Source organism: Pteropus medius, unplaced genomic scaffold, assembly GCF_902729225.1.
Source record: "Pteropus medius unplaced genomic scaffold, Ma_sr-lr_union100, whole genome shotgun sequence".
In the NCBI taxonomy this organism is placed as follows: domain Eukaryota; kingdom Metazoa; phylum Chordata; class Mammalia; order Chiroptera; family Pteropodidae; genus Pteropus; species Pteropus medius.
The window spans coordinates 5,527,533-5,553,228 of NW_024342469.1; the positions used below are offsets into that span (position 1 = coordinate 5,527,533).

Genomic DNA, 25,696 nt, shown 5'->3' on the forward strand with positions numbered 1-25,696 from the left:
TGGGGAAGGGGGCCTCAGGAAGAGAGCCAGGGCCTGCTCTCCATCCTCAGGCGTCAGCATGGTCCCTGCTCGATGCTCTGGGCAGTGCCAGCACCACGGGGCCTCCCCTGTGATGTCACCATCGCAGCCAGAGCTCAGGATCGTCAGTGAAGGACCAGCCAACTTGAAACCCTTTGGAGGCATCGGGAGGACAGGGCCCCGCCTTCCTCCCTTCCGTGGCTTCCTCCCAGCCCAAGGTCTCAGGAAGGATTTACAGGCACCTGGCCATCTTTGAGGCAGGCTCTTGGGCCCTGCTGAACCCCTCAGCCACGTAGAAGGTTGAGGTTCCAAGTGTCACCAGACGTTGGCAGGACTTTTCACGCTCTATGGAGCTCTCCTCACAGACACTCCTGTACTGCCCCCCAGCAGACCTGCGAGGACGATGATGTTCCCCATTTCACAGTTAATGTGAAACAGAGCTGCGTCCACAGTCACATAGCAGGTCGGTGGCAGAGCCAACCTCTGGCCCCAATCCTTGCTTTTCACTCTGTCTCTGAGAAAGCCATCTGGAAGGGTAGTCTCTTAAAGCACCACTCCCACATGTTAGAGTCTGCACCCCAGGACAGGGCTGCTAGGCACCCAAGTGCAGTGGGGAGGCTTCTTGGAGGAGAGGACGGTGAGCAGGCTGGAGCCCTGGCCCACACCAGGAGGAGGACGGGGACCAGCGTCTGCAGCTGGCACCAGGAGCTCCTTCAGCATCTGGGAAGGAGGCCAATCCCTGTGCCGAGTTTGGGGGTTGGTTCCGGAGTTGAAGGTTGAGCTTGGAGCTGAGAGGTAAAGTGTATGTCGGTCTCGGAGGGAGTGGGCAGAGGTCCAGAAGGGGCCTTTTCGGAAGGCCCGTGACTCCTAAACCCATCTCCGTCTTCAGCCCTTCAATAGCTAGGGCCATAAAGTGGGTCTTTGCAGGCAGTGTGGGGGCAGCGGAGGGTAGGATAGGTCTTTAGAGCCGATGGAGCATGGTGTCCAAGCAAGACAGGAAGGCAGTGTGGTCATAGCCCGCCAACCCCTTCTGGCCATGTCACTTTTTGCTAGAGGTGAGAGGAGGTCCTCTCCACCCTCCTAACCTCCCCCAGCCAACATGGGGCACGCTTCTGTCTCTCCAGTCCCTGTGCCACATTTTCTTTGCCACCTGGTGCCATTTAACAAGAGAAGTGGCATCACATTCTCCAGCCGAGGATCTGGGACCCTTCCAAGTGCTGGGGAGACACGATGCTGTCACTGCTGCTGGTTCCGGCGACCTTGGCAGGCGCCCCGCCCTGAAACCCAGAGGCCGACCCTCCCTCACAGCAGACCTGAGCGACCCCCTCCACAGCAGGCCTGCTGCCCTAGCCAGGCAGTGTGGCTGCTTTGCACTGCCTGGGGGCTAGCGACTCCGTCCAGGAAGCACTTTGTCCAAGGGAAGTCACAGAAGTCCAGTCTTTACACGCAGCAGCGCCCACAGCCGCGCTTGGTCCTGCAGTCGGGTGGAGGCGGGCGGGAGAGCCTGTGCTCGGCTGCTCACATTCTCATGACGTCGGGCAGGTCACCTGTCCTCATGAGCCTCAGTTTCCTCATCTGTAGGATGGAATCAGACTAATCCATGCCTTTCTCCCCAGCCTGTTGGGAGAACTGGGAACATAAAGCCTGATGCAAATGTGAGAGCTCTCGGGCTGACCACAGTCCCAATGCGGTCGCGCCGGAGGCCGTTACTGAGGGTGGGCACAGGTCTGAAAGCTGCCGGGCCCAGGCTCTGAGCACAGAGGAAGGAGTGGGGTGTCTGGGCCTGACTCTTGCACGGATGAGGCATCAGAGGGGCAGGGCTTGTTCAGGGTCACAAGTTCTTTTGTCCCCTTAGGCCACCTGGCTGTGGGCAGCCCTCGGCCACCCCAGGGAACGCATTCTCTAGAGGAGGCGGCCTAGCTGAGTGTTCTGGCCCCAGTCGTGGTATTTCCCAGCCCTGGGAGGGGGCAGGGCCTCCCTGGTGAGGAGGGGACTATGCGGCATGGCACCTGTGTCTCCACCCCTCAGCGAGCAGGGGCAGGACGGCCTGGGGCTGTGGCTAAGACAGGGCAGCCTGGCCACAGAGGGGAAGTGGTGCAGTGGGAAAGGACCTGGCCTTTGAGTCCCACTGACAGGGTCTGCGGACAACCTGCATTGTCACCTGGGGCAGCTCGCTTCCTGTCCCTGAGCCCCACAGCCTCTTGAGGTTCTTGCGAGGCTCAGAGAAACCAGAGAAGCTGACACCACTGTACCTGACCGGGGGTGGTCTGCAGGGCTGGCTGGTGGTGCCCTGGGGTGCGGTGGACAACGCGGGCACTGGGCGCTTCTGCGATAAAGCCCTGCCATAGCTTGCCCCTCCCCCCGACAGCTGGCAGGACTCCAACGCAAAGGGACCCTTTTCACAAGGCACCTGCCAGCTCACCCCCCCTTCCCTCGGTCTCCCCTGGGGCCATAGGGAGCAGGCAGAGAATCATTGCGAAAGGACTAAACTAAATGCAGATACTTGCAAACCCATGAGGCGGAGAAGGGGCCCCAGGAGGTAGCGCAGCAGGCCGCCAGGCCCTGCACACCCCAAACCCCAAACCTAACCAGAATCCCGCCTGAGCATGACCCTGTGGCCTGGGAGCTGCTCAGGACCATCTCTGGGAGGGAGAGTGGGTGGCAATCCCCAGGGCCCCTGCCCTGGACAGGAGACGGCCTTCCTCGGTGCCACCCTCCTACGGGGAGGGAATGCCGAAGGCCTCTGCGGGGCCCTGGGAGCTAGCATTTGGCAGATGCCTGGTCTGACTGCATAACGACCCTGCAAGGCCGGGCCTGGAGGGGGTCCCCAGCCCTTGGTCCTCTTCTGCTGTGCTCGCCGCAGCCGGCTGAGAGAGAGGAACCCATGCGTGTTTCGTGGGAGCGGAGGTGGGAGAGCTCGGGGGCCGAGGGGCCGCCTGGCTCATCCTTCAGCCTTCTGAGCTTGCTTTCCTCTGGGTAACGTAGGAATCCGATGCCACCTCCTCCAAGGGTGGAGGCAAAGGGGGCAGGTGCATGCAGGGCGCAGGGCCGGGCAGCGGTGAGAGTTGCTACAATGCTCTGTCGTTTCCCTGGTTGCTGTGCCATTCTCTGGGCCTTGTGTGCCCCTCCCAGAGTCCTCAGAGATCACTCTTTCCTCTGTTTCAAGGTCTCATTGGGCCTTCCCCTCCCCCTGACCCTCCCTGGCACCCTCACCTCCTGAATTCTAGTCCTCGGCACTCTGCACCTACTGTATGGTTTCACTGTTTGGGTTTTGTCTCAGTGTTCCCCGCTGTCTCCCCAGAACCTGAACCAGTGCCTGAGGCATAGTAGGTGTCAGTAAGTGTTGGGTGAATGAATGGACGTGTCTGGACATGGAGCTGGCCTGTGCACTCACACAAGGCCAAAAACCTGCAAGAGGCCAGAGCCAGCGGTCTCCTTGTCCCTCCTGTGGGTATCCCTGAATGAGACCTGAGGAAGAGGTGGCCCTGGGAAGGCTCCCTGCTCCTCTCCCTCCCCACCCTCCTCCCCCCTACCTCACAGCCTCCGGCCCACCTTCTGCTCTCAGGCTCAGCACCCATGAGATGGGCGCCCACTCAGTGTGGCTGAGAGGCTGGCGTGGGATATAGAGTCTCCTTCTGACCTGACATAGAGTCATAAAAGTTCCCCCATTCCCCATCCCAGGGCCCCCCTGGAGTGCTGGATTTTGTGCACACGCCTCCGCGCATGTACGTAGGTAGCAAGAATGGGGGCTCAAGGACGGGCAGCTCAGGCCCGCAGACGTGGAGGGGTTGGGTTTTGTAACTGCTTCATGGAAGCGCATGACCTGCCCTCGCATTGCCTGGGTTGAAGGCATTACGAGGGGCGGGGGGCTCTCTGGCTCCATTAAGACTTTATACTCAGCCCCCTGGCTCTCCCTCCCCTCTCCCAGTGTTCAGAGGCCCAACATCACGTCCTTCCCGCCATCCCCAGTGAGGGGGACTTCCAAGCAGTGTACTTGAAGGCAAAGGGAATCTGCTGTGACGGACGGGCGGGCTGCTGTGGCAACGTAAGATGAAGAGGACCCATGGGAAGCTCCGGGCCGGGGCAGAGGAGGGTGGGGAAGGCCAGCAGAACCGTTCACACCTGCTCCGGCTTCGTGAAACACAAGGCCTGTCCCCTACACACACACACACACGCACACGCACACGCACGCGCACGCGCACGCTCGGCAATTTAAAGGCAACAGAGAACCGGACCGAGAGACTCCAGGTGAAAAGAGCTCCCTCTGGGGCGGAGGGGAAATGCTCGTTTTTACTCAGAGACTCCGGATTGCTTGAGGTGTTTTTCACAAGAATGTGTTTAGGTGTTACTCACAGAATTACATATAAAATGAATTTTTAAGTGCGACGTGCATTCCGGATCTGCGCACTTTCACATCCAGATCTTGGAGGTTGGGCCTCTCTGCCCCTAGGGACTGCCCTGCCATGACACGGAGCTTGTCTGACAGGCCCTGAATTTCTTCACTTCCCCCACCCTGTCCCTGAGGCATGAAGGGCACAGGCCACACTTCACAGTCGACTAGACGCAGACCCCGTCCGTGCCCCCTCATATGTGCTGGGTCATCCCTTTGTCCCTCCGAGCCCCATTTTTCCCCATCTGAAAAAATGGAGATCATTAGAATGCCAGTATTAGACCTGCCAGGAGGATGTTTTGGGAGGATTTGGGGAACAAAAATCCACAGAGACTCCCTTCTACCTGACAGACCCCAAATTAATCATCCTTTCAAAATTGATCAGTGAATGAAAACTTGAGAATTCTGAGACAGATTCAATTAGAAGGGTTTTTCAGCAACAGAGTGTATTTTCTCTTCAAGAATACATCGAGATGATGATGTCAAACTATTTAGAGTCAAAACTGTTAAAAGAACAAGAAAAATTCTCGAAAACCACATTGATCTTAGAAACTTCAACGCTTCTCTCAGTCCCACCTCATAGTCAAAAAGTGATGTAGGAGACGAATAAAGAAGTGAATAAACTTGACTTAAAGCGCTATTTAAAAAGAAGAGAGTACACGGAGAACCTAACATTCACCACGGTGGCGAAATCTCTTTTCAACTGCCGAGCTGTCCAGGCAGAGATTCGAGGCCCCCCTCCCTCCCTATTTAGGAGGCGCAAGTGAAAAGGTTCGTCCATGGTCAAGCACCTGCACACCACCGAAAGGATCCCACAGGCCTTTCGCTGTTGCCGCCTTTGTCCTGGGCACCTGGCCGGTGCAGGCACAAATGAGCCACCCAGGAGGCATCCGCGTCCAATGAGTATCTCGGCTTCTCCCTCAGGGCTGCGTGTCCCAACGTGCAGGAGTGCATATCTATGACCCTCCTGCTCAGGCTGGGGTCCCTGAGGGCCACCACCTCTGCTCTTTGCCAGAGGAGTCAGAGGTGGCTCATGTACCTGACCCCAGACCCGGCCCACACTCCTCTGGGTTCCCACAGGCCTCCACCGCGAGTGTGTGGCATGAGGTCAAGTGGGGGCTCTGCGGGCCTGAGGGTGACAGGCGAGAGCACCGGTGGCGGTGGGGGTGGGGATCAGTCCCCTCACCTTGCCCCCACCCGTCTGCCCCATAGGAGGGCCTTGCCTGCCCAGGCTCCTCTCCAGACTCCTTCGCCCCCTCACCACACACCCACACCCACACCCACACCCACCACCCCAGACCCACTTCTCCTTTGCAGCTGTCCCGCCGCCTACACCTTCCTGTCGCGGAGCTGCTGGCCCGTGGGCAGGGGCTGGGGAGGCAGTGGACCAGGGCTCTTCAAGGCCAGTTGACCGGGGTTCCATGTGAGTCTTCAGGGTCCCCTGAGCCAGAAACCTGGGGACCAGCTTGGCTCTCCTCACTCCACAGCATCACTTGCTCCTCCCAAACAACTGCGGGATGGTTCCCCTGCCCTGGACCGAGGTGCCAGCCTCCTTGCCGCTCCGCTCACCCGTCCAGTCTCCAACTCTACAGCAGCCACAGACGTATGGGCCCCTTGAAGCACAAGGCAGAGACTCTCTCCCTCCACTCAGACACCTCCTGGGGATCCTCGCTGCCCAGGTGCCTGTGGCTTGAGGCCTGGCTGCAGCCTCAGGCTCCCTCCCTCCCTCCCTCAGCAGCATCCCCTGAGGCAGGGGCCATGCTGTCCCCAGAGAAAGCTCCCTGTTTTACCTCTCCATGCCTTTGCCTCTGCCTGGAAGGCTTCCTAGCCTCTTGCAGCTTCTAAGAATCCACTCCTGCCCACAAGTCCCCTCCCTGTCCCCTGGACAGTTATTCCTTCCTCTGTGTCCCCCAGCCCTAGAATGTTTAGGGGGCTGGTATGGGCCACCATGAGGCACTAAACCCATGCTTCATGCTTGAGGCTCTCTGCCAGCCCTTGCCCCCAGATGTCAAGGAGGGTTGAGGGAGCTTGTACGTGTGTGTCTGAGACTCAGTCTGAGACACATATGGGAGACACGTGGGGGAACCCAAACACTGGGGCATAGAGTCATACACGGGGCATCCCAGTGAGACACACAGGCGAGCAACCCAGGACACACACAGTCCTGAGAAAAAAGTCGGGGTAGGCGGGCCGCTTACTGGGCCTTGATCTGTCCGTCCATCTGTTGAGCTGAGTCTCCCTCCTGCTTAAGATCTGGAGACTGAGCTGTCCCTGGACCCTTGGCTGCCCTAGCCCTGCCCCTCTGTGCCCTCCACTCCAGCCAGAGGTTCCGTGCTAACACACAGGTCTGACCGTGACACTCCTTGCTTAAAGTCCTTTGTGGCTTCCTAGCGCCTTGGGGCCAGCGTCTGAGCTCCTTAACCCTCAGTCGAGGCCCCAGGCCAGGCTTCTGGTCCCAGCGCTCCCCAGCCTTCACACCTGGGCCTTGAAGCCTTTGCTCACACTGGGCCCCTTCCTATCATTCCCCCCCACACCCCCGCCCACACACACCCCAGACCTACTCCATCTAGCAAATCCTCATCGTCTCCACAAAAGCTTTCCTGTGCCCTCCAGCCCTCCCTGGTAGTGACCTGGACCGGCCACTGTGAGGCATTGTCTCCTCCATCACCACCCCCAGGGTCAGAATCCCTCCGATGCTTCCAGTGTGGACATTCGGGATGCGTTTGATGAACTGAACCAGCTCTTCCTGCAAAGGGCCGGAGGGCTCCCCAGAGGAGGAGGCAGGTGAGGGGAAATGGCTAGTGGGGATCTCCTGGGGCTATGAGCTGGCCTTGGGGAGCAGGACAGAGGAGGGCACCCAGAGGTCTGTGTGCTGACTGCTGGGCCCATCCTCTGCTACCCAGGAGCAGGCCCTGGGCTGAGCCCCAACCCTGCCCCAGTGCCCGGCAGAAGGCCCGCCCATGGGCTGGCTCGGGGGTGATGGTTGAGTGGTTGAAGGGAGAAACCACAGGTAGAAAGAGAAGGTCTGAGGTACAGGGCCCTGGGGCCGCGGCTGAGAGTCCCACCCCAGCAGGCGGGAGGGCGGGACCTGGGGCAGTGGGCGGTGGCCCCTCCCGGTTTCCTCCCCTTGGGGCTGCGGAGGCGACTCAGACCCAACGAGGGGTGCAGCGGGATCAGCAGCATGAGGCGCGGGGCGAGGAGCCCTAGGGGCAGGGACGCGCCAGCCCCCACGCAGTGCGTCCAGGCCCAGTGCTTTGACCCGCTGGTCCGAAACTGTGTGGCCTGCAAGCTGTTCCGGACGCCGGAGCCGGGACCGGGTAAGAGCGGACGCACTCCGAGGGCTGGTCCACAGGGCGGCCTCGGCGAAGAGGGGACGGTGCCGCCACCACGGACGCACCCCCCTCAACCCCCGCACCGCGCCGGAGCCGAGGCAGAGCACCCCCTCCCCTTTCCCAGGACGTTGGGGCGGGCAACGGGTTTTGGGGACCGTGGGCAGGTGCCTGGATGGGGACCAGCCATCACCGCGTGCCTCTCACGGCTCCCTCCCTCCCCTTCCCCACGGACTCCCCATCCCCACCTCCGCCCGGCCTCGCCTCCTCCCACCCCTCCCCACCGGTCGTTCCCTCCCCGCTGCCCCCTGCCCTCCCTCCCCGTCCCCTCCTCCGCCAGCAGCTGGGCCGAGCAGCCTGGCGCCCGGGACCGCGCTGCAGCCGCAGGAGTCGGTGGGAGCCGGGACCCCCGCCCATGCCGAGGCCGCGCTGCCGCTCCCCGCGCTGCTCTTCGGCGCCCCCGCGCTGCTGGGCCTGGCGCTGGCCCTGGTCCTGGTGGCTCTGGTGAGCTGGAGGCAGCGGCGGCGGCGGCGGCGGCCCCCCGGGCCGGCTTCCCCAGAGGCCCGGGACAGAGAGCAGGACGGTGAGTTCCGCATCGAGGGGACCCGAGAGTCCCCGAGAGGCACTGCCCAGTCTGAGAGTGTCCACGGGCAATGTGGGGGTGAGGGCCCTGTGAAAGCGGGCGAGGGCTACTCTGAAAATCCGAAGCTGAGCAGGTAGACTGTGATGCCCAGCGCCCCAGTCCGAATGAGGGGCACAGCTGTGGCCTCTCTGACCGACCCTGAGGAAGACGCAAGGCGGGGGAGCCGGGCCTGAGACAGGCGTCTGTCCTGGCCTCTCCCGGGATGGCCGGACTGGCCGCCGCACTTCCTCTCTCTTCTGTCAACTCCCCTATTTTGCTGCCTTCTCAGCACTTCCTGTCCTGGAGACTGATCATGTGTCTTCCTACCCCCCACCCCAGGCAGTGGGGCTTCACCGACTTACCCCTCTGGGAGGGCTGTCCTTCCCGGGGAGCTTCCAGAACGGGGATGGCAGAGGCTGTGACCCAATCCTGACCCTGTATCCCCCGCCCCCCACCAGAACCCCTGAACAGTGTCATCCTCTCTCCTGGACCCCTCGATGCCACAGCTCCCATCTGGCCTCCACCTACTGAAGACTCAGCCACCACTCCACCTGCCCACAGCGTCCCTGTGCCAGCCACAGAGCTGGGCTCCACTGAGCTGGTCACCACCAAGACAGCCGGCCCTGAGCAACAGTAGTGACGGAAGGGGCAGGAGGGGCCCCTGCTCTCTGTGGGTCGTCAGCCAGGGAGTTGGAGATTGAATTCTCCTCTTCACCCCCGTGCCCACCTGCCCCTTTTCTGGGAGCCAGGCTGCTCCCCAGCTAATCCTGCAGCACCACAGACAGCACAGACGAGAGGCATGGAGTCTATGGTGTATCATGGTTTGACTTAAAACTCCATCTTTCGGAGCCCTCGAAGGTTGTGACTGAGCTCCTGTGGTTTTGGTCGGTTGGGGCACTTTGACTAGGGGGCTTTTCTTTTAGAGCGGAGAAGCCCCCGTTAAACAAAATGAACTTACGGAAAGGGTCAAGCAAGTGTAATTTGTAGCTGGGGTTTGTCTTTAATTCTTGCTCTCAGAGCTGTTTTCTGCTTTGAAACCGAGGCAAATGGCAGCAATGATGCCCTAAAAACACAATTGGTAGGTTTGCTTTGACATTTAATACAAGATGGTTTTTTAAGAAATAGTTTGGATTGTGCTGATTCTCAAGTATCTGTACCTCAGTGTCAGCCCTGAGCTTGGCCCAATCCGCTTGGATGTATGATGTCATTTTCACCCCCGGTAGCAGCTTCCAGAGCCCAAGGCTTGCACTTGGGAGGAAGTCTACAGCCTCTGGGGCTGGACTGTAAACGCACACTGAGTGCACACTGACAGGCATCTTCCTCAGAGACCACGTGGTGTTCCAGCGGCCTCCAAGGCACACTCAGCCATTCACAGGGCAGGGCCCAGGATCTACAGGATGCTTCTTCATACAGAGGCCGGGCCAGGCCCGTGGCCTCGATACAGCTGAACCTGATGTCCCTTGAGCTCTCTTCACTGTGTGGCCTGCCCTCTTCAAGCCCTGGGCCTGAGTGCCGATGTCGCTTGACCATTCTGTGCCAGCCTCTGGAGTCCCTCACCATCCCAGTGGAACTGTTCCTCTGACAGTGGTGCCACTAGCTCTGGGCCTGGGGCTGAGACTGTCTCTTCCAGTTCTGGACCACACCGTACACTTGGTCAGCCACTGCCTCTCCTGCCAGCCTTCCTACACAGGGTTAGAACCTCTTGACCCAGAATGCACCCTGGACAGCGCCCTTGGAAGCATCACTGGACTGGAAGTCAGAAGATGGGATTCCGGGTACCATCTTGTCCCACTGTGGGACATGGCCGCATTGTTTCATGCTCAGTCTGCTCACCTCTCCCTGACTTGCCATCGGAGCGGCCTGCCATACACCTGCACACCTCTTTCTCAGCTCAGCAGCCAGCAGCATTGATAGCCCTCAGGACCTGGACCCGAACGTCTAAATTTCTTGCTGGCCACTCCCCACTGAACTCATCTCAGATGCCCCTCTCTCCAGAAAGCCAGGTGGCTGGGGTGAGGTCAGGTGGCAGGCAGTAGGCAAGAGGGTGAGGGGCAGGCCCAGAATGGCCCCAGCCATCCACTCCCTTCTTTCTCCCCGTGGGAGGAGTCTGAACTGTTTCTGGCCACCCCATCCCCCACCCCACCTTTTCCACCAGAGCTGGGGGCCTGGCCCTGGAGATGAAACAAGTGGGTGAAACCCCTCTGGGGCCCAGACATGCAAACCTCTGGCACCACTGTGTCCCAACTGAAACCCTGGCCCTCCAGTATCAGTTTCCTTTTCTGAAAAATGGGGGGTTGGATGCAAAATTCTCCTCTTGGTGCATGGCCATCAGAGGAGGACTGGAAGGCACCCCTCCTCATTTTACAGATTAGGAAACTGAGGCCCAGAGAAGAAGACTTGGCATCAGTCATCCGGCAAATAACAGAAGAGAAGTTCATTGGGGAAGAACCAGGAGCAGAGGCCAGGGGAGAGGCAGGCAGGGGGCCAGTCTCCCCCGGCCCCCGAAAGGAACCCCAACTCCCAGGGGCCTCCAGTCTCTGGCCTTCCATCCTAGTTAGTGTTTTCTAAGGAGCCTCCTCAAGGTTATCTCATTTGATCTTAATAATAGCACCTGAAGTCTACGGCCACGCTCCCCTGAATGGGCCCGATCTTGTCTGATCTCGGAAGCTAAGCTAAGCCTGGTTAGTAGTTGGATGGGAGACCACCTAGGAGTACCAGGTGCTGTAGGTGTTAAAAATAATAATAATAAAAATAAGGATGATAATAATAGCACCTGAAAGGGGTGTCGCGAGTGTTTGTTTTGCTTTTAAAAAGTGTTTTTGATTTTAAAAAGTTAAAGTATGGGTTTTATAGACACTTTCAAAAGTAATCCAGGGTGGACTCTACAGAGAAATAACCCACAGTCCAGCAATACCAGGCCCTGAGTGGTGGTTTCCTACATAGTGGTTGGTACTCATTCTACACGTATACATTCATATCTTGACTGTCATGTTTGGTGAATTTCCCCTTGTCTTTAAACACTTCACAAATAAGGTGAAGACCTTACAAATGTTGAAAAAGTTTGCCGCTGGAGCATTTGGTCATTTTTAGTTTTTATAGTCAACCGAGGTCCAAAACTATTAAGCGGAAAATTCCAGAAATAATTCATAAATTAAAAATTGCATGCCATGCTGAGTAGCGTGATGAATTCTCATGTTGTCTTTCTCTGACCCGCCTGGAACTTGAGTCATCCCTTTGCCCAGTATCACCATGCTGTATAAGCTTCCGGCTCGTTAGTCACTCAGAAGCCATCGTGGTTATCAGATACCGTGCTTGTATTCAAGTCACCCTCGTTTTACTTAATAATGGTCCCAAAATGCAAAAGTAGTGATGTCGGCAATTTGGATATGCCTGAGAGAAGCCATAGAGTACTTTCTTTAAGTGAAAAGGTAAAAAACTTCTCAACTTAATAAAGAAAGAAAAAAAATTGTTTGCTGAGGGTGCTAAGGTCTACGGGAAGAACAAATCTTCTATCCGTGAAATTGTGAAGAGAGGAAAATAAATTCGTGCTAGATTTGCTGTCGCACCTCAGACTACAAAAGTTACAGCCACGGCGTGTGATGACTACTTCGTTAAGAAGAAAAAGGCATTAAATTTGTGGGTGGAAGACATGAACAGAAAAATGACTGTGCCAGAAAGCGTTGAACCTGTGTGGAGACTGCAGCCAGGGACCCTCTGAAGCGAGTGGCCACATGCTCATCCCTTTTATCCCAGTATATGGCTATAATTGTTCTATTTTGCGATTAGTTACTGTTGTTAATCTTGCTGTGCCTTATTTATAAATTAAACTTTGTCCTAGGCATTATGTATAGGAAACAGTGTTAGTATGTAAAGGGTTCAGTACTCTGTGGTTTCAGGCACCCACGGGGGTCTCCGACTTTCCTCTCACAGAGGAGGGGGATGGACGGATATTGTCACTGAGGCAGTAGCATCTCCTCGTACATAAATCCTTGCCCGAGTGTCTGTTTCCCAGAAGGAGAGTTGTTGCAACCGAAGGCCATGACCTTTTTAAAGGCCCCTGTTGGTCGAATTGCTTTTCTGAAAGTCGGGACCAGATCATGTCTGTAAGTGGGGGTTATACAGCCCATTTTACTGATAGGAAAAGAGAGGTCCAGAGAGGTGAGGGGATCTTGCCGCAGATACAATAAGCAGTGGTGGAGCGGGGCTGGACCCAGGCTCCTGCCTCTGCCCGTGCACCTGTCTGGAAGGTCACTGGCTGCGAAGCCTATCTTGGGAGTGCTGACTCCAGGTTCTACTCCTCGTTTGTATCACCAACTGGTCTCTTTTTGTAGTAAGAGAACTCTAAAATAGATTCTGGAAGAGCTGCTCGTTGGAATGGGAACTGAGGGAAGTCCCACTCCCCTAGCCTGTGTCTTACCAGTTTTTCCTGAAGGAGGGTCTGGTTTCCCCAAGGTCCCCAGGGCCCTGGCAGGTGGGGGTGGGGCTGGCTGAAGTCTCGGTTCCTCCTGGGGCTTCCTGCAGGCACCTTTCACTTCCTGCCCTGCAGTCCTGGCTCAGGGTAGGGGGTGGGGAGGCCCAGCTGGTGAGTCCAGGGAAGAAGGACCTGACCTCTTACCTCCCTCTGTCTCAGCAAGGATGGCTGCACACAGCCTTTGTCTTTAGAATCTGGTGGCATCTCGGCCTGTCTCCCCATCTTCAAAATGGAGCCCGAAGGCCACCTATCTGTCTGAGATTAAAGAGGGCATGTGGCAAGTAGGGTCTCTATCCAGGAGTGCCTCCACCTCCTTCCTTCAATGGGACACAGGCACTTCCTGCCCAGACCCCCGGCCTTCAGCAATCCGGCCCCCCCCCAGGAAGTGAGTTTCCCAGAGCTGGTCTGAAGCTCTGGGCTCAGCTGTCACCACCCCATCACTTGTCAGTTTACTGCCCATTGATCATGCTGGATCCCGGACACACCTGCTTGTGCCAGAGCCACTCTGGGTGGTGCCAGGAGGTCAGCCCCAGGCTCTGCCACTGGGTACTAATCTGATGGGAGAGACAGAGCAAGACACAATGACAGGACAGGATGATCCCTGCTAGGGCCAGGGAATGCCCCAAGCAGGGGAATGACCAGTCTGGACTCCAAAGAGTGCTCTGAAGAGTAGGAGGTATATCCTGAATCCGGAGGCAGTTTTCCTGCTGGAACAGGACAGAGAAAGGGCATTCCTGCCCCAGGGGACTATGTGCAAAGGTGCAGAAGAGAAGGGGACAGGAGGGTCAAGAAGCAGGGGCAGGAGCGGGGGCTAGAGAGTTAGGCGGCGTGGCCTCTGAGTGCCAGGAAGAGCTGTGTCAGAGCCGTCCTTTTTGCGGAGCCTGCCCCAGGCACGCAGGGGCAGCCGCCCTCAGGGAACCCGGTGTTCCTCCAGTTCCACCAGGAAGGGTGTTTCACCCTTCCCTGTCCCCTCTAAGAGGCCACCAGACCCCTCTGGCACTCCCCTAGGCACAGGGTGAGAACTCACTCTCATTCTGTAGTGGATGGCTCAGGCCAAATTCTCCCTCACTCAAAGCTGAAATCTGACCTTTCTCCAACCGGTGCCCCTCCCCAGCCGCCTGGTCCAGACCCAGGGCGGGGTGCGGGTGGAACGGGGTAGGAACAACTGCCTAGGGTCACACGGAGGGTCGGCGGAGCCAGGAAGACAGGCGTTCCCGGCTCCTGCTCTTGCCCGAGGCTCGCGCTCTTTCCCGGGATTCCTTAGGGCTGGGACGCTGCCCGGGGGATGCTGCAGGGGTCGCGGCGCCCACATGGCCTCTGAGCGTCTCCTCACTCCCCTGAGCTTCGGAGAGTCTGAGCTTCAGCCCCAGGCGTCCTGCCCAGATCCAGGGTGGTGCCCGCGGCCCCGGGGCAGGCGAAAGTCTATCTGCGCGGCTTCTGCGGTCGCAGGGTTAGTTCCGGAGGGTGTGAGGCCAGGGCGAGAGGCGTGGCTGTGCGACCCCAAGCCTCGGGGTGGTAAAGAAAGGGGCGGGGTCAGAGGCAAGTAAAAAGGGTGGGCTCAAGGCCAAGGGGCGAGGAAAAAGGGAGGCATCCGATGAGTGGCGGGGCCAAGGCAGAGGTACACTCTCCAAACCCTGGACCTCTGCGCTCACGCAGGGGCCCTGTCCGCACGCCTGTCCCAAGCTAGGAGGGGCACGGATGGAGGGCATGGCCCTGACTTTGGGACGAGGTGTGTGTGCGGGCCGCAGAACGCGCCCCCCCTACACGCACACGCACACGCACCCGGGGTTTGGGGCTCGGAACTGACCTCGGGGTTGTGTCCCAGGAACCTTAAGGCCAGCGCGGCAGGAAAGGCCTGTCTCGGGTGGACGCGCTGTGTGGCCCCCGCCGCGCCCTGACCCTCTCTGGGTATGTTTCCGCTCTACGGTCTTGGTGGCCAGCTCCTGACCTACACGTTCACTGAGGGTCCTGAAGGGAGAGATTAATGGGGTACTCTCCGCATAGGGGTAAGCTGTGACTCTGGAGCGGGACTCCACAAGCGGGGGACGGGGGTGGGAGCAGAGAGAGAGTGTTGGGGGGATTGGGACAGGAGGCTGAACCTCAGCTCCCAGCACCCAGATCCCGCCACTCCCTTGTGACCTCAAAAGCCCGGGCGCCCCCTCCCTCCCACAGGCAGCTGGAGCCTGAGTCACAGCTGCCTCAGGGGAACAAAAGAGCCAAGGGCCCTCCCTGTCAGACCCGCTCCCAGTACCGGCATCCAGCTATGCTAGCGGGGAGTCCCTAGTCCCCTACAATCTCTGTCTCTATCGTTGAGGAAAGAGAAGCGAAACAGGCTTGGCGATGAGGGCTTTCAGATTGTGGAAGGCACCCACAGTGGGGATCAGCCAGGCGGTTGTGGGGGCTCTCATGAGGCTGCCTGTACCTGGGTGCTTCTCAGTCGGGGACCCATGGGCTTCACCCTGCAGTCCTGTTAAAGAGGTTTTAGCAGCCCATCTTGCAGATGAGAAAACTGAGGCCTAGAAAGGTTGAATGAATAAGCAGAAATTGCAACCCACATTAATCTGGCTCCAAAATCAAGGATAAGCATCTCAGTATGAGGGGCTGGGAAGGCCCGGGGCCCACGTGGGAGCCAGGGTGTGTCAGGCATCGGTCAGGTGTTCAGTTTAGGCACTGGGTGTGCTGTCGGGGGGTAGGAACACTTCCCTGGGCTCTGGGCTCTGGGCTTGGGTCCTCCAGCTGCTGTCTGCACTGAACTGGCTGGCTGGAAGGCAGGTTTGAGGCTCACGGTGCAGAGCCCAGGCCAAACCCTGACCCTTCATGGCTGTATGCCAGTCATAGCAAGTCACTTCCCCTCTCTGAGTCTTGGCTTCCTTTCTAGGAAATCCAAAATTCCCTGACCCAGGACCAGATGGACTGGTCACCCACCATCTAAAATGGGGATACTGAGGCCCAGCACAGGCTTTTCCCAATGTCCACAACCTCTCCGGACTCCTGAGCCTTGCACAGCCACAGCTAGGTACTGGGCGGGGGCTCAACAGTAAGGAAAGAACATATTTGCACAGGCACATCTGACATGCATGCGTGTACTGACACACATGTGTACACAGGTGCCCATGGTACAAGTAAGGCACTCAGAGTCAAGCTAGCCCCAGACATGCACACTCTCACTCACATTTGTGAGCACACAGACACTGGCACACTCAAACTGCCAGTACTCACAGCTGGGGGCGAGGCAGGTGCCCTTCAGACACGGAGACACGGCTCTTCTGCCCGCCCCATGGGGCTCGCTTCAGATGCCAGGGGTTATTTTAAGCCTGGATCAATGGATGAGTTTTGGTGACACAGGATTGGAGGGGCGGGCAGAGGAGACAAGGGGCAAGTGCTCTAGTGCCTTGCTACGGAAGGAGACCCTAGGTTTAGGGAGGGTAGCCTGGGCGAAGGGGTCGCTCAGCAGCTGGGCTGCTCCATGTCTAGATCCCCTTGCCCGGCACATGCCTGGGTACCTGGGGACAGTGTCAGCTGACTGAATAGCCAGGTCTCAGGGCTCAGGCAGCCAGCCGTGGTCTGTCTTTGCCATTGCCTCTCCTGTGCCCTTCCCACCCCCACCCCCCAAGCTGTATGTTCATATAGAGAGGGTGCTGAGTGCCTGACACGGACTTGGTAGATGTAGGCATCTATGGTTGCTGAATTGGAATGAATTGGAATGGGATGGGGAGGAAGCGTGGGTTTGGGAGGAGCTAGAGTTTGGACATCAGTTTCTGCCTCTTCCATGGACAAATGGAGATACATATGTATATGCAGGAACGGATGGGAGTCGACTTGGGGTGGAAGCTGAGCAGAGCAGCGTTCAATAATGCCAGGACAGTTGGGGCAAGAGAGAAGCCCAGGGAAGGGACTCACTGCAGGCTCAGTAGAGTTACTCCGCCTGGGAAGAGGCCACAGTCCCAGGAGGCAGAGACAAGCTTCTTTAAACCTAGTGCCCAGCAGTAGGGTGAGAAAGGAAGGGGAACGGCCACCCTCAGAGCCCTGGTAATCTAGAGGGCAGCTTGGCAGAGTATGTGTGTGGGGGGCATTGACACAAACAGGATAGTTTGTGGCATGGATTCTATTTCTAGGAACACCCCCTAAGGAAGCAGAGAAGGATGCACCAGAAAATATAGCTACAGAGTTCTAAGCACAATAGCAAACTGAAAGTTTGACATCAAAAAGTAAACTAAAAACCAGTTACAAAAACAGTATGCAAAGTGTCACATATTTTAGCATCGGTCATCTCTGGTCATGAGATTAAGGGGATTTCATTTCATTCCATTGCTCATCTATTTTCTTTTTCTCTAAATTGGTAATAAAGTCTTTTAATGGGTAGGGTCTTCTGGGCTGGACCAGAAGTGTGTTTATGGGTGGAGGAGGGGGGACCAGGCTGTCTTTGGCCAGGGCACAAGGAATCATCCTTCCTGCCTTAGCGCACTAATACCTGAAATTAGCCTGTCAGCCCCTCATCTCAGCAACAGGACTTGATCCTCCTTAAAATGTAAATCCTTCTCTCACTTCCCTCACCTCCTCCGTTTTTATAAGCTGATCCCAGTCGCCAAGTGAAGGGAGGATGCAAAGGGGAGCAGGAAGGACCCCTTGAGCACAAATTCTTCGTCTTACAGAAACTAGAGACTAGAGCCACGTCATTCATTTAGCAGATAAGGTGGAGGTCTGTGCTGTGTGGAGACACTGGGATGAACTGGACCCTCTTGGTGTTTCCATCTGGACACCATATTGACACCATATTGGCCCTCGTCTCCTGGAAGGGGCGGATAAAGAATCTGGGTCCCAGCAGAGTTTATGATGTTAAGACGAGAAACTGAGGCAGAGAGAAGGAAGGCATTACTATTACTGCTCGGTCACATTCTCCAGTTAAACCCAACTTGGAAAAACAAGATCGAAGGTGCTCTAGGCCAGGCCGCGTACTGTAACCGCCCCTACCACTTTGCCCAGGGCTTGTGAAAGGACCTGAGCGTCCTCCCGGGAGCGAGCAGAGGGTCTGCGAGTGGCCCCGCCCCCAGGCCCGGCCCCTTCTTGGAGGGCAGGGGCTGACCCAGTCTCCTCCCCTTTACACAAGGGAAGGCCAAAGGATCCCGGGAGGGGCTGTGCCCATCGTGTGGGGACATCACAGCACCCCAGCCCAGCGTCCGAGAGGTTCTAGGACCAGGGCGCAGTACTCCGGGGTGAAGGCTGAGCCCCCGGTGGCGCGGAGGGTCCCCATGCTTGACCCTGTGTAGCGACTCTGCTGGCGGTTTCCCTCCCATTTGACTGGCGGGAAAATCGAGGTGCAGAGAGAAAGGGCCTGCCTCATGTCACATCTCTTGGTCTTGATCAGAGCTGACCGAGGGGAGCGAGAAGGAGGCAGAAGGTGGGGGGGCGTCAACACCCCTCCCGGGGCTGCTCTGCGGCCTCGGTAACCGCACCTGTAAAAACACTGACGCACCCGCGGCGGGCCGAGTGTCCGAAGCTCACAGTCCAGAAGGCCGTAGCTGAACCCCATGGAGCGCCCAGTTGCGAGGAACGATTCGGGGAGGGCTTCGGGAGGGTCCCGTGGGGCGCCCCAGCCGTGCGGGCCCCGCCGCGCCCCCTCCCGCCCCTGGCGGCGGCCGCGCTCCTCCCCCGGCTCTGCTCGCTGCCTCCCGCCCTCCTTCCCGCGCTCCCTCCCTCCCCCTCCCGCCCGAGCCCGCGCGGAGCCCGAGCCGCAGCCAGAGCGCGGGCAGCGCGGAGCGGGCGGCGGGGAGGGAACCGTGTCGGGCCGCCCGCCGCCCCCGCTAGGCCCGCGACCCACACACCGGCCGGGCGGAGGAGAGGCCCGGGACCGCGCGCAGGCGAGGACCCGCCACCCGGCCCGGGGGGCGTCCCAGGGCGCAAACCGGCCGAGTCGGGTCCGAGGTGAGCCCGGCGGAGGGCGCGCCCACCGGCTCCGCGAGCTCCGGGCCGAACCCACCCGGGTCTGGGGTGTTCGGAGGAGCCAGCGCCCGGGCGGCGGGCCCCGCGCGATCCCTGCGGCCGCGGAGGAGCCGACCTGGAGGCTGGGCGGTAGGGAGCGCGCCGCCATGCGGGAGGCGCTGTAGCCGAAGGCGCGGGCCCGATGGAGCGGGCCGGGGCGCGGGGACGGCTCGGCGGCCGCGGCCCGCGGGGGCTCCGGCTCGCGCTCGGGCTGGCGCTGATGCTGGCGCGGCCGCCGTCGGGCCGTGCGGGGGCCCCTGAGGGTCAGGAGCCCGCCGCACCAGGCACCGCGGCCCCAGCTGGCGGCGACCGCTGCCGCGGCTACTACGACGTGATGGGCCAGTGGGACCCGCCCTTCAACTGCAGCTCAGGCGCCTACAGCTTCTGCTGCGGCACGTGCGGCTACCGCTTCTGCTGCCACGACGGACCCCGGCGCCTCGACCAGAGCCGCTGCTCCAACTACGACACGCCGGCCTGGGTGCAGACCGGCCGGCCTCCCGCGCGGGCGCGTGACTCCGTCGCGCCCCGAGATCCGGGCCGCGAGCGCAGCCACACGGCCGTCTACGCGGTGTGCGGCGTCGCCGCGCTGCTGGTTCTGGCCGGCATCGGGGCGCGCCTGGGCCTGGAGAGGGCGCACAGCCCGCGCGCACGGCGCACGGTAACCAGGTGAGCGCGCGCCGGCCGGGCCCTGACCCGGGATCCCCGCCCGCCCAGCCTGGACGGCACTGCCTGTCCAGTGGGCTCCCCCTCGCGACTCTTCATCCTCCGTGTCCCTCTCGGAACTCTGGTCCTCTCTGCAGCCGCTCCTTCTGGTTCTTCCTTCCTGTCTCTGACCATCTCCAAGTCCGTGTCTCCCTCCCCACCTCTCTCCCCACCCCACCCCGCCCCGCATCACAGAGGGAGACAGCTGATACCGCCCTGTCTCCCCTTGACCTTCCGGCGGAGCTGGGTGCTGGACCGCCCTCCCCGCGCTTCCCGCTTCTTCCGGAGTGAGCGGGGAGGGCTAGTGGCCGGACAGAGGGTACAAGGTCCGCGCCCAGGGGCGTGGGCCTGGGGCTCAAGCCCCGTAGCGGGGGGTTGTGGGGTATGGGCAGACGAAGCGTTGGGAAGGGAGGGGAGAGGGCATGCTCTGGAGCTCGCTGGGCGATCTCTCTCCTGCTTCTCCGCTCACTTTTCCCTCCTTCCCTGCACCCCTAGAGCTGTGACTCAGACCTGACCTTTCCCTGGGGTTTCAGAAGGCCTCTCCAATTCACCCCACTCAGTCACCTCCAGGCAAGGGTCAGGGTCTCCTCCCCTTGTGTAGAAAGGGGACTGATGGGTGGAGGCCAGGACAAGCTCCAGCTGAGTTCTGAGCTCTGTGTGAGGTGGGGTGTACAGGATCCACGTTCTCTTCCTCACCGGGGTAGGGACTCAGGAACGCTGTGCCCTGACCCTGGGACCCTCACCCCACCCTTACACTCATACATGCCCCCAGCTACCCGCATGTCCTGCGGCCTGCACCCTCCTCTCTCAGGTCCTGGCTCCCTTGGGCATGATGTGGGCTGCTCACATTGCTTGTGACAGGCTGGTATTTAGAAGTGACAATAGAGAGAAGCCCCCACGCCTGGGTGGGCCAGCTGTGGGTGCTTCCCCCGCTCCTAGACCTCAGGGGCAGGGAATGAGTGCTTCCTTGGCATTCCATAGCACCCCTTGTACCCAGACCACTTAGCCTACGCGTCCCAGACAGCTGCAGGGCAGAGCTGGGGCTGGATCCTGGCCTTGCTTCTGTGCTACCTCCACGATGTGGAGGCTTCAGCCTGGGTCCCAGATGCTGCCAGGGCAGGACTTGGGCCTCCTGAGCTTAGAGACCCCCATGCTGGGTAAGAGGGAGAAGACAGGGCATGTCCTTGACCAGAGGGGGACAGCAGGAGCTGAGGGCCATGATGGTATAGAAGGGGTGGCTGGGGCAGCCCAGCTGACTTGTTCACCTAGCACCCACTTCATCTGCAGGGGACTGGGAAGCAGGTCCGGTGAAGCTTGTGGAAGAGCTGGAACACCCCCGATGTGCTATGTGGCCTGAGTCAGTCCCTTCCTCTATGAGCTTCAGGCTCCTCTGTACCCTGACTCCCTTTTCTCCTCTCCTCCAGGGAGACCTGGGACCCAACCTGAGCTCATGTGTGGGTGTGTTGTGAACTCCGGCGCTACTCCCAAGTCTCCCCCTTAATTCTACTGTGTTGAGGTTGATGGTCAGGGAAGGCTTCCTAGAGGGCTTGGAGGGGAGCTGCACTCTGTCCTTGGAGAAAGTTTGTGCAAAGGCCCAAAGGCATGAAAATTACTTAGGTGTTTGGGAGAGCTGGTTGGCCTGTGTTTTGCATGGGTGGGTAGCTGAGAAGTGGGCAGGGCATAAAGGTCAGCTCAGGGAGGCACTAGGAGACTTTCAGACTCTGCCACATTGCAGCCAAACTGTGCCCATTCCAGGCGTCCCACCTCTAGTGTGCTTCTTCATGAATCAGCCATTTGAGGCCCCAGCCCCAGAAAGAGGGTCAGACCAAGCTAGGAGAAAATCATAGGTTCCGGACATTGAAGGCAGCTGGGCTGAAGGCTGGGTCTGGCTTCTGCGAAAAAAGGCTCAGTCAGATGCTGTCACAGCTGGGTGGGGGCTGGGTGTCCTGGTACCCAGAGAGGCCACTGCCCAAGGTCACGCAGCCTTTAGTGCTGGGCTGCTGCAGGGGGATCTCCTGGCTCCCATCTCCCCCTATCTGTCTGTCCTGTGCTGGCAGCTATGTCCTAGGAGCCAGCAGAAGCCCCTGCTGCAGGTGAGGAACTGGGTAGGCCTTCTTCAGGCTTCCTGGAGGAGGGAATCCGGTGGGGTTTAAAGAATGAGTAGTTTTACCGGAGGAGATGGAGAAAAGGGTATTGTCAGCAGCACGAGCAAAGTCCAGGAGACATATGCTCGCAGAGCTTGTGTTGGGAGAGGAGGCTTAACTCAGGGGGTCTTGGACAGTGGACTCCAGGAAGGGGAATGTGGGGGGGTGGCCTTGGTTACACATGACCCCATTAGAGTTTCCTGACCTGCTCTGGGAAGTGGTCGTATTGGGGCCACAGGTCAGTAGATGTGTAAGGTCAATCACAGGAGAGAAGGGAGGCCCAAAGAGGTTGAAAGAGCTTCCCAGTGCTACGTAGTAAGATGGTGGCGGCCAAGTCTGGCCTTTGATAGGGCACAGCCTCACTGATGGGGAAGCAGGAGGCTGGGAGGGCTGCTTCTCACCACTCTTTTCCCACAGGACACTGACAGAACTTCTGAAGCAGTCAGGTCCCCAAGAGCCACTGCCCCCGCCTCTGGGCCCACCTCTGGGTAGCTGTGTCCAGGTGCAGATGGCTGATGGCCTCCCCCGGAGCTCCCCCCACAACAGCACAGGTGAGTGGGCTGGTGGGCGGGCACTTGTTAATCTATAGCACAGGAGCTTGCTCGTCTAGGAGGAAGGGCCAGGGAGGAAGGGAAGGGGCGTGATGGGCAAGAGGCTCTGAGCAGACTGCTTCCCAAATGGAAATGAGCTGCCTGCTGCTGCAGGTGTGTGCTGCAGGTGTGTACTGCAGGTGTGTACAGGGGCTGGGCAAGCTGGGCCACTCCCCTTAGTGGAGAGGGACCATCCGAGAGGTCCTGCATCCTCCAGCCTCAGGGACTCTGTGAGGAAGGTTCCAGATTCAGGGATCCCTGGCTCAGGCAGTGTTTCTAGGCTCCCGTTAGCACCCTGGGGTCTGCCGGGGTCTGTGACCTCCTTGGACCATTTCCTCCACGCTGCAGCCTCCTCTTGGCCTCCTGTTAGCAAGACGGGCTCGACAGCACATCCGGTCCCACGTACACGCAACTCCGCTGTGTGGGCTCTAATCCTCAGACATTCCTTCCATCTCCTCCAGCAGCAGGTCCTGGGACTCAGTGCCTGGCTCAAGTCGAACATGCTGGGCGAATCGTCCGTTAGGATAGCACCCACTTGGGACTGGCCGCTATTCATGTTGTTCTGAGCCAGGCCGGTTTCCAAGTGCTGGAGATTCTGCCCTGAAGACAGGTTCCACTCTCAATCTCGCCCAAAAGCCACCCCACAAGTTCTCACTGAACTGCAGCTGGGGAGGGGGCTGTGAAGGTGGTATCACAGGTGCATAGTGTTCTGTGGTCAGAGGGCTGAGTCTCATATTACCCCCCCTTTAGACAAGAAACGCCCCAACAACGTGCCCCTGGGGTCGGTGACACCGGCGCCCCGGCGCGACCCCCAGCTGCAGCCAGAATACCTTAAGTACGCCACCCTCAAGGCAGCTGCGCTCAAGGCCGCAGGTGAGTGGCCAGGTTTGTGCGGAGAGACCCGGGTCCATAGCACCCGGGTATCTAAGCCCAGATTGTGCGGTTGAGGATCTCAGTTCAGAATTTCAAAGTTCCCAGCCTCGCGGGTCTGCGCTCCAGCCAGCTTTTATATGGCACCTATGCCTGGGCCCTACCCGACCCCCTGAATCAGGCCGCCTAGCAGGGACTCCGTCGCGTATCCAGAGCCGAGGGCGTGGAAAGCCACGTCTCTGGCGACCTATCCCTGCTCTGTCCAGGCGCTGAGGCGGGTCCCTGCGGTCAGACCCCGCCCCGCGCCGCAGGTGCTGAGGCCCCTCCCTGTCCCCACAGAGGCCTGCCCGCAGGACTTCTACCAGCGTTTTCCAGCGCCGGCGGCGGCCCCGCTGACTCTCCCGGCGCGGGCGCCGCGGCCCTCCGAGGACTTGCCCGCGCTGCTGGACGTCTGCCCCTGGGCCCCGCCGGGCTACGCGACCCCCGCCGGTCCCACCCCATCCGGCCACTGCAAGGCCTGGACCACAGGCCGCCCGGCTCGACCCGCCCGCGGCCACGTGGCGGTTCAGGCCTCCCCTGCGCCCCGACGGTCCGGCCACCTTCCCCGGCGCCAGTTCAGCGTGGAGAAGCTGCCCGAGGCCTTCGGCCCGCAGCCCCCGGGCCTTTACGGCTGTGCGGGCCGCGGACCCCGCCACCTGAGCACTAACAGCAAAGCTGAAGTAACCGTGTGAAGACGGGGTTGCTGGCTCTTCCGAAGCATCGCATCACCAGGAGCCCTCGTCTGCTGGGGATCTGCCATTGGCCTGGTTCAGGGTCTGAAGCCACTGAAGGAGGGGCGCCTGTCCTAAGTCCAGCCCTTCCACCTGCCCGAACTGGACTAGGGCCTTGGAGCCTGCAAGGGCTAAGAAGGGGCCTGTCCTGGGGACCCTAGGGCCCAGGTTCCTCATGTAAATAAACCCTTTTCTGTGGCTGCCATCCTTGAGAATAAAGGAGCCCCAGCTTGGTTCTGAGTTGGGCTGATGGCTGAGGCATTGGTTATTGACTGGACAGAGGGCACAGCATGGGCACGAGCAGAGGACTGCTCCTGAGAGCTGTCGGTGTTCTAGAAGCCGGGGAGAAGTGGTAGGGAGGGGTGCTCAGAGCTGAATGTCAGGCTTGATGTCCCACCAGTGGGACCCATGGGAAAGGGGCAGTTAGGCCCCAACCATCTTGAGGCCTGGGCACAGGGGAAAAGAGAAGGCTATCAAACCTGAGTTCCCCCTGGAGGGTCCATGCCCCCTGCAGCGGGTCACCCACTCTACAGCTTGAGTTGGCTGAGCCTGGCTGACCCTCACTGACATAGTTTGGCCCTCGGCCCACCCCTGGCCTGCAGGCCACTTGGCCAGCTTGGCCAAGAGCCACCCCCCTAATGGCTGTGGGCAACGGGCCGGCTGGACAGCTGGTGCTCAGGATGGCAGAGCCTCTTCCCAGTGGCTGCTCTGGGGGAAATGGGGATGGGGATGCTGGACCCAGAGCCTTGGCAGTGCCCCCACCGGGGTGCTCTCACCATACATGCTTGGCAATGCTGGCTCTCCCCCTTCCTACCAGGCAGGCTCTGGGTCCCTGGCTGTGGCCCAGCGCACTGCCAGCAGCTTGCACCCATCGACTTGCTCTGTGACAGGTACTGTTGGGGAGGTTGAGGACTGGATGACCTCAACAAAGCCACCCAGTGGGGCCTTAGTTTCCCACGTACCCTAGTGATGGTATACTGTTTTAATAACAACGGCCACCATTTGTTGCTGTTTCTTTCATTTAATTCTCACGAGAGCCACATGGTGTGTGGCTTTACAGATGAGGAAATTGAGCTTTTGAGACCTGAGTAACTTACCAAGGTCACCCAGCTGACTCCAGTTTAGGACTCTTCCATATTCTGTTGCCACTGTGATCCTGATGGTGGAGTGTCAAGCAGTGGGGGAGGAGCCCCTACTCCCAGGGTACAGGAAATCGCAGACCTTCTACTGTCTGAACTGCCCTGAGGCTCCCAAACCCACCAGCTCTTCACCTGCAGGAAGATCCACCTCTTTAACGCTGTTGAAACCAAGGCCCAGAGCCCATGGTCCTGCCTGCAGTGAGGGCCCCCATGGCTCATGGGGTGGGGGTGGGGTGCCCCATGGCCAACCCTGCAGCTGTAGAGCGGGGAGGCTGGGTGGGTGCTGAGTCACGTAGCCAGGCGAGATTCAAAAAAGGATCAGATTCTTGGGCACATTGGCCACCCACGATCCCCCATTCTGGTGATGCAGGCAGGCCGTGGCTGGGCTGTGTCAGGGAAGGTGGGCATGACCTCTTTGCTCATTCTCAGTCCCAAGAGCCCTGCATCTCCCTCCCAGGGGGCCAGGCTGAGGCCATGGGCATGGCCACCACTGTTAATACTACTGTACTATGGACAAGGAGTAGCTGCAGCTGGGCCCCTCCTAGCTGCTCTGGCCCTTGGGACAGTGTGGTCTGCAATGACTCCCCTTCAGAGAAGGGAGTGGCTCAGAGAGCTCAGGGGACTCAGCCCACTTCTCAGCCAGGACAGGTGACCTTGTACTTCAGCCCCCAG

At 59.4% G+C, this 25,696-nt stretch overlaps 2 protein-coding genes across 5 annotated transcripts; both read left to right on the top strand.

Annotated features, from left to right (window-relative positions):
• Nucleotides 1-7,087: 7,087 nt before the first annotated feature.
• TNFRSF13C (TNF receptor superfamily member 13C) lies at nt 7,088-9,481 on the top strand. Of its 3 annotated transcripts, XM_039863318.1 has the most exons (4): nt 7,088-7,192; nt 7,312-7,725; nt 8,078-8,320; nt 8,818-9,481. In XM_039863318.1, the coding sequence occupies exons 2-4, from the start codon at nt 7,590-7,592 to the stop codon at nt 8,994-8,996; spliced, it is 558 nt and encodes a 185-aa protein (XP_039719252.1). In that variant the 5' UTR covers nt 7,088-7,192; nt 7,312-7,589; the 3' UTR covers nt 8,997-9,481. The 3 variants fall into 3 exon arrangements, with proteins under 3 accessions (XP_039719252.1, XP_039719251.1, XP_039719253.1); XM_039863317.1 differs by having other exon boundaries at nt 7,088-7,725; XM_039863319.1 differs by having other exon boundaries at nt 7,088-7,725; nt 8,081-8,320.
• Nucleotides 9,482-18,572: 9,091 nt separating this feature from the next.
• Nucleotides 18,573-24,142, top strand: SHISA8 (shisa family member 8). Of its 2 annotated transcripts, XM_039863322.1 has the most exons (4): nt 18,573-19,475; nt 22,073-22,206; nt 22,996-23,118; nt 23,455-24,142. In XM_039863322.1, exons 1-4 carry the CDS (start codon nt 18,952-18,954, stop codon nt 23,844-23,846), a joined length of 1,173 nt encoding a protein of 390 aa, XP_039719256.1. In that variant the 5' UTR covers nt 18,573-18,951; the 3' UTR covers nt 23,847-24,142. The 2 variants fall into 2 exon arrangements, with proteins under 2 accessions (XP_039719256.1, XP_039719257.1); XM_039863323.1 differs by lacking the exon at nt 22,996-23,118.
• The last annotated feature ends 1,554 nt before the right edge of the window (nt 24,143-25,696 follow it).

Coding starts and splice junctions, on each gene's coding strand:
- TNFRSF13C (XM_039863317.1), top strand. CDS start 7,590: ATGAGGCGCGGGGCGAGGAGCCCTAGGGGCAGGGACGCGCCAGCCCCC. Junction 7,726..8,077: donor GACGCCGGAGCCGGGACCGG/GTAAGAGCGGAC, acceptor CTCCTCCGCCAG/CAGCTGGGCCGAGCAGCCTG. Junction 8,321..8,817: donor CCGGGACAGAGAGCAGGACG/GTGAGTTCCGCA, acceptor GCCCCCCACCAG/AACCCCTGAACAGTGTCATC.
- SHISA8 (XM_039863322.1), top strand. CDS start 18,952: ATGGAGCGGGCCGGGGCGCGGGGACGGCTCGGCGGCCGCGGCCCGCGG. Junction 19,476..22,072: donor GCACGGCGCACGGTAACCAG/GTGAGCGCGCGC, acceptor CTTTTCCCACAG/GACACTGACAGAACTTCTGA. Junction 23,119..23,454: donor AGCTGCGCTCAAGGCCGCAG/GTGAGTGGCCAG, acceptor CTGTCCCCACAG/AGGCCTGCCCGCAGGACTTC.